At 42.2% G+C, this 10,479-nt stretch overlaps 1 protein-coding gene and 1 long non-coding RNA gene across 2 annotated transcripts in view; one reads left to right on the top strand and one right to left on the bottom strand.

Moving 5' to 3' along the window:
• Positions 1-5,776, bottom strand: part of LOC104799700 (K(+) efflux antiporter 6-like) — a 6,669-nt gene extending 893 nt beyond the window's left edge. Inside the window, exons 1-19 of the mRNA XM_010522340.1 lie at positions 5,720-5,776; positions 5,378-5,633; positions 4,809-4,852; positions 4,404-4,462; positions 4,235-4,313; positions 4,103-4,164; positions 3,936-4,011; positions 3,756-3,830; positions 3,393-3,464; positions 3,236-3,319; positions 2,943-3,011; positions 2,772-2,849; positions 2,558-2,646; positions 2,376-2,472; positions 2,227-2,280; positions 919-1,014; positions 377-565; positions 204-281; positions 28-72 (exon numbers count right to left, since the gene is read on the bottom strand). Coding sequence (XP_010520642.1) covers positions 28-72; positions 204-281; positions 377-565; positions 919-1,014; positions 2,227-2,280; positions 2,376-2,472; positions 2,558-2,646; positions 2,772-2,849; positions 2,943-3,011; positions 3,236-3,319; positions 3,393-3,464; positions 3,756-3,830; positions 3,936-4,011; positions 4,103-4,164; positions 4,235-4,313; positions 4,404-4,462; positions 4,809-4,852; positions 5,378-5,633; positions 5,720-5,776 — 1,659 coding nt within the window. The remainder of the gene's footprint in view (positions 1-27; positions 73-203; positions 282-376; positions 566-918; positions 1,015-2,226; positions 2,281-2,375; positions 2,473-2,557; positions 2,647-2,771; positions 2,850-2,942; positions 3,012-3,235; positions 3,320-3,392; positions 3,465-3,755; positions 3,831-3,935; positions 4,012-4,102; positions 4,165-4,234; positions 4,314-4,403; positions 4,463-4,808; positions 4,853-5,377; positions 5,634-5,719) is intronic.
• LOC104799170 lies at positions 1,038-1,928 on the top strand. Its single transcript, XR_769531.1, has 5 exons — positions 1,038-1,086; positions 1,208-1,279; positions 1,367-1,438; positions 1,679-1,762; positions 1,842-1,928. It is a non-coding gene; the product is annotated as an uncharacterized LOC104799170 (long non-coding RNA).
• Positions 5,777-10,479: the final 4,703 nt, after the last annotated feature.

Here is a 10,479-nt window from a genome sequence, read left to right as displayed (position 1 = left end):
AACAAAGGCGATATGATCTCATCATACCAGGCTAATAGCGGTTGTCCCCAGGAGGAGGAGGTAAAGTCTCCCCTGAAATTGTTTCAAGGGTTTAGGTTTTTCAGACAGTTTATCATCTCAAAATCGAGGAATGAGAATTTATCCTTCCAACTACATGGTAATAACGAATTATTTGTGAAGTATGGAGCAGTTGTGTTAGTTACCTCAATGAGATGAAGATTGGAGGCACGACTAAGGAGAACAAAGGCAAATTCCCCAATCTGAGCCAGAGACATTCCAACCTGCACGATTGTGAATTAAACTAGACATGATGAAACATGTGAAATGCAGGGGAAGAAAAGCAACATGATCTCTGGCAATTGAAACAAAATCTTACCAGCAGGGCCGTCTTGTTATTGTATCCAAACCCCTTAACAACTGTTGTAACTATAGTGGTCTTTATGATAACAACTAATATAACAGAGGCTAACAATATGTCGACATGATTCCAGAGAAAATGCACATTAATCAACATCCCGATGCTCGCAAGGAAAAGAGCAGCAAATAAGTTGCGAATGGGTTCAATCTGCAGCAATAAGGACGAATCTGAATCAGATTACGGACAAGCCAAACAGGTGAGGGCAGAATGAACATTGCTTATCTTCAATATAAAATATTCAGTTGTCTCTAATTACACTTGAATATAATGACTAGCTTCTAGCTTCGGGTATGGTAGTCGGAATCTTGTGAAATACTTCCCGGTGATATGTATATTCAACCTACTATATTATGAATATGCCCTACTTCTCTTTCATGTTTGGAAAACATTTAGAATGGTTTGCAAATGAGAAAAAGAAACTCAAGTCATTTGAAAATTTCCTGCCTCTGTCAATACTCACAGGAATTACAGCCTTCGGCTGATATGCCCAAAAAACTTACTTGCTCCAATGTGTGTTGAGCGAGATCCGTAGTTGATATCATAACTCCGGCAGCGAAAGAACCCAGTTCAAGGCTTAAGCCCAACTTATCACTACACTGAAAGCATACAAGAGGAGTCAGAAGAAACATACCGTCCTGGCTGGGAAAGTTAACAAATCTTACATCCTTGTATGTCTCCATGCTCCCATTTTAACTTGTGGTTTTATAAGTAATTTTCCTTCATGCCTATATCTTTGGTAAAGGCTTTATTGGATGTCTCTTATTGTGATTTTATTGGATGAAATTTCAGAGTGCTTGAAGAAAACGAACTCTCTGGCACTATTCCAGACGAGCTGGGAAACCTGATCAACCTAGAACACTTGTACCACCTCCCCATCTTGATCACCTTTAAAACGCAAGAACGATAAGAAGAGAATTGATTTTCCATCTTTTCATCTTCAATTTGTAGGAAACTTGCATCCAATCGATTGACCGGAAGCTTGCCAAGCAGTCTTTCAAGACTAGTCAAGCTACGAGATTTGTAAGTCATGACACTAGTTTCTTTCATCCCAAGCAGTTGGGTCTTTACTTAAACTCTTTCTGGCATGCAAGTTCTTCTCTGTCTCAGATTTTCTTAGCTAAAAAAGAAAATCGAAATGAAGTTGCTGCTGTGGTTCTGCATATTGTGCTGATGTTGCACTGTGGTTCAGTACATTTATGGGTTTTGTGTCATTTGTTCTTTTCACTTACTCGTTGTATTACTAAATGTTTTGCTCTACAGTTTCATTAGTGACAATAACTTAAGCGGCAACATTCCCGATCTTATTGGAAACTGGTTTCAGATTAGCAGGCTGTAAGTGCATCGGTAATCAACATCTTGTAATTTCTGCTTATAGTTAGGGTTTCCAGAATTCCAGTTTATTAACTCATGTTGATATGAACAGATATCTATTTGCAAGTGGGCTGAGAGGGCCTATTCCTGATTCACTGTCGCGTCTAGAAAATCTTAAGGAGCTGTAAGTGAATTGCCTTCAATACTAAACAATTATAAATAAAAGTTATTATGGATATATTTTAAAAAATAAAAAATTGTAAAATTTAATGATCAAATATAAATATTTTTTATAATATATTTTTTTAATTAATTTTATTATATATTTATTATAATTATTGCCCCCACTCATAATTTTTTCTGGATCCGCCACTGGTCAGAAGAACATGCAGATCAAATGGTTTCCAAACGGGTGAGAAGAGAAGATCACAACCTGAACATTATAAGAAGGATAAACAAAAATCATGTGGGGAGAAAGAAGGATAAGAAAAGTTTACCCAGGCTACAAGTAAGCGAAATGCAACAGAGGCCAACTGATAGAGTTCGTCCGTCTGTGCAAAGATAAAAAAATAAAAACGATCAGAACCTTGGCGGTTTGACCATAAGATAGGAAAGAAGAACATTATCACTGGGACAAATTGTGCACCTGTGATGATAAGCTGACCATTAACTTCAGTAACCAAGGAACACATGTCCGTGATAAAATGGACAAAACAGCCAAAAAAGCAAGCAACATGACCACCCTGAGTAAAATCAGCATGACTCAAAAAAAAAAAGAGATTCTTTTCAAATACATGTTGATGGAATATTCTGAGGTCTTTTGCTTACAGTTTTGCCATTGATACCACTCCCTGTAGAATGCCAGAATTTCCACCAAGAACAGGAAGCAATGCAAATAACAAACCCACAGCACAATCCTAGAAAGAAGTATAGAACTAATTGAATAAGGACCATAACAGAAATAACTGGTTGACTACTATACAACTAAAATATGGGCTGGGGACAATCGAGAACATATGACGATGAGAATGCTAAAAGGTACCTGAAGGATAAGGGTACCGATCGTAACTTGTCCGTGAAGAGAATTTGTGGAGTTCTTTTCCATGAGAAACTTCAGCACCTAGAGTTTCCAAGCAAGAAATAGAGAAGCATGATGATCATGAAATCAATGACTACACCAGGAGGAGGTGTTAATGAATAACATGAACATTACCACCGCTGTTGATGACATCGACAAAAATGCTCCAACAAATACACCTTCTGAGTGTTTACCACCGCACAACTGCAGAAAGAACCGATCAGAAACATGTGACAATGACTGATTTCATAACAGGAAATCTGGGGTGTTGTTTTGGTGCGTCTGACTTGGATTTTACAAGTCTCTCAGTTCCCATGATAGCGTACCAGAGAATGCATAGATTATTATTTCATATAGGATAACAAAAGGATCATGCTGCACAGATCAAAATGGAAAAAGATAGGATTGCTGATAATTTTTTTATTTACCGACATCGTAGTACCGCACAGGAACATAAAGAGAAGAATTTGAAGAAGGCCCCCTAGAACAGCAACTGTTCGGACAACTCGAAGCTGCATAATAAGAGGACAGACACTCTGCAGTTTGCTATGGTAATGCTAAACAAATATGAGACTATGAGCTCACCTTTGCAGTGGAAAACTCTAGACCCAGCGCAAAAAGCAGAAATATGACACCGAACTGAGCTACAGTTTCAACCTACATGGAAAAATACTTGCAAAAATGAAAGCATGAACACCCATGTAAGATCAGATAACAGGAGCATGTTCTCATCTCTTGTTGAGGTTCTACAGCTCTAAATGTATACGAGTTCAACCTTTTTCAATACCATAGAATGAATGAGCTCCTTATACCAATGTACCCAAAAACAGCCCATTTGTTAGATAAATGCAGCATCTCCATTATTTGAGATCAGAGAGTGGCGTCACCACCAAAAGCCCGGACAATGAGACTGGCACATTCATATCTTATGATTAAAACACAGCATACCTGGACCATCTCACTGATAAAGTTCAATCCACCAGGCCCAACGATAGATCCTGCTAGCAAATATCCAGTTATGACCTGAATAAGTTGAGAATGATTCATCAGCCATCATAAGACTGAGACATACATCTGAAACCTATATTCTTCATGATCAAAACTAATACGGTAGCAAGAGAAGCAGACCGGCTGCCCAGCACAAGGGAAAGCAATGCCACCACAAGTTGCAGATACAATGACAACAACCAAATCTGATATCAATCTACATGGCAGAGAAAGCACAAGTCAGATACTTCGAGAGTCAGCTATCAAACAATAACGTTCCCAACAAATACATAAATTAAAATTCTTGCCTCAAATCTAACTGCAAAATTGGGTACTTTGACTTGAAATTGGATATGATGAAGACATTGTCCTGAAGAACAAAAATACGGCTTATGACAACTAAAATACAAGGCCAAGCACTGCATTGCAAGGAGGCTCACTTTTCGGTCTATCAGGGTCGGAGTGTCCTCAGCTCTGTTATCATTATCTAGATAGAAGACTTCCTGGAATTTAAATGGTCTATAGAAAATACAACATTTATTAGATCTTTGTCCCCAAAAAAAGGCAAAACCCGTGTTACAAAGTTAAAAGCGACAAGAACTTATTTACTTTTCCTCTTTCGTCTCATTTTTCTTTGACTTTACCCTGGCTACTGTTTCAAGAACAGCCTGATCAACACGACAATCAAACCCCATATTCAGATACTCATACTAAACAACCAACAAGGGGAACGATCAAATCTAAATCAATCTTTTACTGTAACGCAGACATAGAATGAGAAAATAGCGGCGAAATATGCCCAAATATTCGATAGAGAAGTACTGTATATTGATTTATTGCTACCAGATAAATGAGGAAAATCAAAGAAAGAGGACCCATAACAGTAATGCAGCTACATATCACCCCCAAACAATAACCAGACCACACAATTCTATGAAAAGGAAGTAGCTTTTTTGTCAACTTAATTATATACATATGATCATATATTCCTTCTACGGATGCATTAAAACCAACCTGCTGACCCGCTACACTGTTGTTAAAGCTTCCAGGATCAGCTGCTGCCACCAATAATCACAAAACTATGATAAGAACGGAGAATCTTTTCAAATGGGTATGAAACACGAGAGATACGAACTATGATTTTTTTTTTTTTGGGAAAACAGTCAGAAGATAAATGTCGTTAAGTAATCAAGCTCGATCTAGAAGATGCACACAATTCCACTTCGGGAGATTGCAGAATGCTATAAAACTTCGACTTAGCTACATATTGAAACACAAGTGTCAGGTTTTCGCCTCTAGAAACCAACCTGAAATCCGAATCATGAATGGATTACGGAACCAATCTACGACCTAACTCCTGAACTGTTCAACGAATGAACCAATTCGACAGAAACAGGAGAAAATAGTAGAAGATTAAAAATAACACTGAAACAGAAATTGCGGGAAATCCCCAACGATGTACAATAGTTAAGCCATTGAATCAGACTCCAACATTTCAGTTTCAATGACCATTCCATCTTTGAAAACAAGCAACACGAGTAATTCAAAAACCCTAATCCTCAAAATGCAAAAAGAGACGGTACCTTCACTCTGGTCAGTCTCGTTGAACTCCTTCTCGAGAGCGCGATCGATGATATCGGCGAAGCTGCCCTCCTTGGGCTTAGAAAGAGAAGCGTTGAGAGACGCTGCGGAGGAGTTGATGGCGGTTACGCCGAGCAGATCCGAGCCGGAGAGACTGCGAGGAGAGACGACGGAGGAAGAGAGGAAGACAGAGAAGAGGAGGAGAGCGAGCTCAGGGGAGAGACAGGTGATAGTAAACAGAGTTTGCTGAATATTGATCTTGCATTCTCATTCATGAGTATACGAATATATACATGGTACTGTTGCTACATTTAGGGAAACAGAATATTTGGGAAATCATATACAATCTCAATAAGATTGAGCGGAGCAGAGTTAGCTCCTATAATGTAGTTGCCTATCATGCCCCCGCAAGATCGGTGTCGGTTGCGAGGCCGATCTTGAGCCGTAAGATATTGAACCGAGTCCGCGGTAGTGGCTTTGTAAGCAAGTCTGCGAGCTGATCTGTTGAGGATAAGTGTGTTACACGGAGCCGTTGTGCCTGAACTAACCCACGGATGTAGTGATAATGAATGACAATATGTTTCATTCGAGAATGAAACACTGGATTGGCGGCAAGATAAGTGGCTCCAATGTTATCACAGTATATGACAGGTGTGTCTGGAACAGTTGCCCCGAGCTCAGAGAGAAGAGATATCAGCCACTGTAATTCCGAAGCTGTCGATGAGACTGATTTGTATTCTGCTTCCGTTGAAGACTTTGCAGCAAATCTCTGCTTTTTCGAGGACCAAGAGATGGGATTCCTGCCAAGGTAAGCAATGTATGCCCCCGTTGAGCCAAAATCGTCTTTGTCGCCGCCCCAATCAGCATCAGAGAAGGCGTGTAAGGACAGTGAGGAGGCGGAAGAGAGGAAAACGCCGACTGTCCGAGAGCCATTGATGTATCGTAGAATTCTCTTGACAGCTTGCCAATGGTCAGATGTTGGCTTGTGCATATATTGCGAGAGCTTGTTTACAGCGAAGGCAAGATCAGGTCTCGTGAATAACAGATATTGTAGACTTCCAATAATTTGACGAAATTCAGTTGGATCAGCAAGTTTCGTGCCGGAATTGGCTGACAGAACTGTGGTGGAGGCCATGGGAGTCGGTGCAGGTTTTGCGGCAGCCATGTTATACCGAGTGAGAAGATCAGTAATGTAGCGTTGCTGTGTGAGATGGATACCTTGCTTTGTCCTTGCACTTCTATGCCGAGAAAGAAGGAGAGCTGGCCCAAATCTTTAAGCGAAAAACGAGCTGCAAGAGTGTTAACAAACTTCTGTACCTCGGCTTGGTTGCTGCCTGTGATAATTATGTCGTCAACGTAAACCAATAGGTAGATAATGGCAGATGCAGAGTTGAGGATAAATAGCGATGTGTCTGACAGAGAATTTGTGAAGCCTAGCTGCAGCAAATACTGACATAGTTCGTTGTACCAGGCCCTGGGCGCTTGTTTGAGTCCATAGATCGCTTTATGGAGCTTACAAACAGCTGTTGGTTGATCCTTGTCTCGGAATCCTGGTGGTTGTTCCATGTAGACCGCCTCTTGAAGTGATCCTTGGAGAAAAGCATTGTTTACATCCAATTGCCTTAGATCCCATCCACGAGAAGCAGCGAGACTGAGAATTACGCGAACTGTAGCTGGTTTTATGACGGGGCTGAATGTTTCTGTATAGTCGACACCCGGTCTTTGATGGAATCCTTTAGCGACAAGTCTTGCTTTATACCTGTCAACAGAGCCATTTGGTAAACGTTTAGTCCGGAATACCCATTTGCAGCCAACAACGTTATATGAGGAATCCGGGGACACCAACGACCATGTCCCGTTTCTGATCAAGGCATTGAATTCTTCTGACATAGCCTCTCGCCATTGTGGATGTTTGAGAGCCTGAGACACACATGTTGGTTCAATGTCGGCAGGTGTGGTGAGAGTTGAGGTTAATGTGAGTTTGGTGTTTGGTTTGGATATACGATTTTTGGATCTTGTGGTCATAGGATGTTGGTTTCGGATGGTGGTCTGGGTGTTGGTTTCTGAGGTCTGGGCAGATTCGATGGGAGGAGAGATTAAAGGCTGTGGAAGAGGTGGAACAGGGCCAGAAGATTGTAGAGGTTGGTCGACTGCGGTGATTTGTTGTGTTGAAGTAGATGGTGCTGTAGCTGTCGGCAGTGAGGGACTTTGACAGGGGTGCAGAACTGCAGCTGGTGCCGGCATTGTGTACGAGGGCCTGATAGGGATGAGGGTTGACAGTGAAAGTGATGGGTTGGACACAGACTCTGAAGAAGACAATGTAGATGTTGGTGAGAGTAACCGAGGAAATGGGAAAGAGGACTCAACAAATTCTACATGGCGAGACACATAGATTCTTTGGGAAGGCAAGTGAAGACACAAGAAGGCGCTTTGTGTGAGTGAATAACCGACGAAAACACAGGGTTGAGATCTAGGTTGTAATTTATGCTGTGAATATGGACGCAGGTAGGGAAAACAAAGGCAGCCAAAGACTCTGAGTTTAGTATAGTGTGGCTGTGACTGGAACAGACATTCAAATGGTGATGTCATGTTCAGGACAGGGGTTGGAAGCCTATTAATAAGATATACAGCTGCAAAAAATGCTAGAGACCAATAGGAGGTAGGTATGGAAGCTTGGGTAAGCAGAGTAAGTCCAGTTTCTACAATGTGGCGGTGCTTACGCTCGGAGATGCCATTGTGCTCCGGCGTGTGGGGAGGAGTTGTGTAATGGCTGATACCATGAGTGGAAAGGAAAGGTCGAAGAGCTGTATACTCTCCGCCATTATCCGAGTATAAAGACACAATGCGAGTTTGAAATCTGTTCTCAACTAGAGGTTTGTAGCTTGTAAAGGTTTTGAGAACATCAGATTTGTGTTTTAGTGGGAATAACCAGGTGTATCTTGTAAAGTGGTCAATGAAAATCACATAATATCTGTAGCCATCGAATGAAGGGACAGGGGATGTCCAGACATCCGAGAACAGAGCCTCTAATGGTCGGGATGATGTAACAGACGAAACAGAAAAGGGAAGACGATGACTTTTATTAATGCAGCATGGTTGACAAGAGAACAATCGACTCGACGAAGATGACAAAGGTAGAGAGAATGTGGAAATAACTCTAGATAAAACCTCGGGTGATGGGTGACCGAGTCTGGAATGCCATTCCGAGGCAGTGGTTTTGACAGTGGAGGAGACAAGACACAAAGGTTTGGTTGGAACAGAGGATAGTGACGATGCAGGCCATTCGTACATGCCATTTTTAAGCTTGCATGTTGCGAGTTTTGCCCCCGTCATTAGATCCTTCACCTGAAAGTATTGAGAGAAGAATTCAACAGAGACTTTGTTAGATTCACAAAGCTGATGAATTGAAATAAGATTTTTCTGGATTGTGGGAACAAAGAGAACTTGATTCAGAGATATAGGTCGAGTAGCAGTAGGTAAGAGCATTGAACCAGTGTGCGTGATCTCAAGGCCAGAACCATCTCCAATGACGACCTCATCATTACCAGAGTATGGTGAATGATAGGAGAGGTTGGCGAGGTCAGTGGTAATATGATGCGAGGCGCCAGAATCTAGTAGCCAAGGTTGAGAGTTGGTGGTAGACAATGCAGCCTGATTCACCGTAGGCTGCCAGTGAGAACTGCCTGAAGGTGAGGGGTGACTGGGCCAATTCTGTCCTTGTCGAAGAAGTCGACAATATTTTGCGCTGTGACCTTGTGTACCACATAGCTGACACCTTCCCTGATAGCCACGACCTTGATGGTTTGGAGGTCGAGCAGAGCGCTGATCAGAGGGTGGTCTGAAGTTGTTGTTGTTGTTCCGCCAGGGAACTCTGGGTTTTTGCTGGGTAGCATTAGCAGTAACGGGGGATTCTACAGTCGCTAATGGTTGAGACAGGAGATCCACTTCATGACTTAGCAGCTTCTCATGTAGTTCAATGAAAGATATGGGTGTATCTTTCGCCTGAACAATGTCCTTCACAGATTTGTAGTTGTCGTCGAGGCCAGCAAGAATGAGATCTAAGAGATCTTCATGATCCATTGGTTTGCCCAAAAGAGCAAGTTCATCAGACTTAACTTTGAAGAATTGCATATAGTCATTGATCGACTTTTGTCCTTTGGCGAATCTCCTCATCTGATCCTTTATCTGTTTCAGGTGACCTCTACTGCTTCTCCCATACGTATTGGCAAGGCTCGTCCAAGTGGCAGCAGAGGACGGAGCAGAGGCTACTAAGGCTTGGCATGAGCTGGATATAGAGCCTAAAAGTGCTGAGAAAATCAGTCTGTCCTGTCGAAACCAGATCTGATATTCAGGATTTGGAGTCGCCACATTGTTGTTGACAATAGTTGGGTTCGGAACTTGAGCAGGGTCAAGAAAACGTTCCAGGTTGTAGCCTTGTAGCAATGCTTTGAGTTGGACACTCCAGGTAATGTAATTTGCCGCCGTGAGTTTGGTCACATTGGATACATTGACGTTGATTAACGTCGAACCAGGATTTGCTGGGTCATATGCGGTGACCGTATCACTAGGAAGCCCAGAAGGAGTGGAGGTATCACTGGTTACAGGATTTTGGTTCTCTGGGGCACTACAAAAAAAATGGTCATTTCCAACGGGTAAATCCGTTGGAAATAACCAAATTTCCGTTGGAAATTAACGTTTCCAACGGATTTCCAACGGATAAATCCGTTGGAATTTCGTCGTTAGAAAACGGTGTCCGTTGGAAAACCGTTGGAATTTTCAACGGAATTTCAACGAATTTTTCCGTTGGAATTTTCCAACGGATTTCCAACCGCAATCCGTTGGAATTTTCCAACGGATTTCCAACGGATTTATCGGTTGGAATTTTCCAACCGAATTTCCAACCGATATCCGTTGGAATTTTCCAACGGAATTTCCAACCGCAATCCGTTGGAACGTTCCAACAAAAAATTCAAAATATATTCTCGATCCCGACCCCGGCCCCGACATCTATCCCGATACCGATCCCGATCCCGATCCCGACCCCCGGCACCGATCCCGATCCTCCAGCCCCGACCCCGATCCCCCGGCCCAACTCCGACCCCGA

The sequence above is a fragment of the Tarenaya hassleriana genome, unplaced genomic scaffold (genome assembly GCF_000463585.1).
Source record: "Tarenaya hassleriana unplaced genomic scaffold, ASM46358v1 Cleome6, whole genome shotgun sequence".
In the NCBI taxonomy this organism is placed as follows: Eukaryota; Viridiplantae; Streptophyta; class Magnoliopsida; order Brassicales; family Cleomaceae; genus Tarenaya; species Tarenaya hassleriana.
The sequence above is the reverse complement of the archived record's forward strand: the minus strand, read 5'-3'. Positions and strand labels throughout refer to the sequence as shown.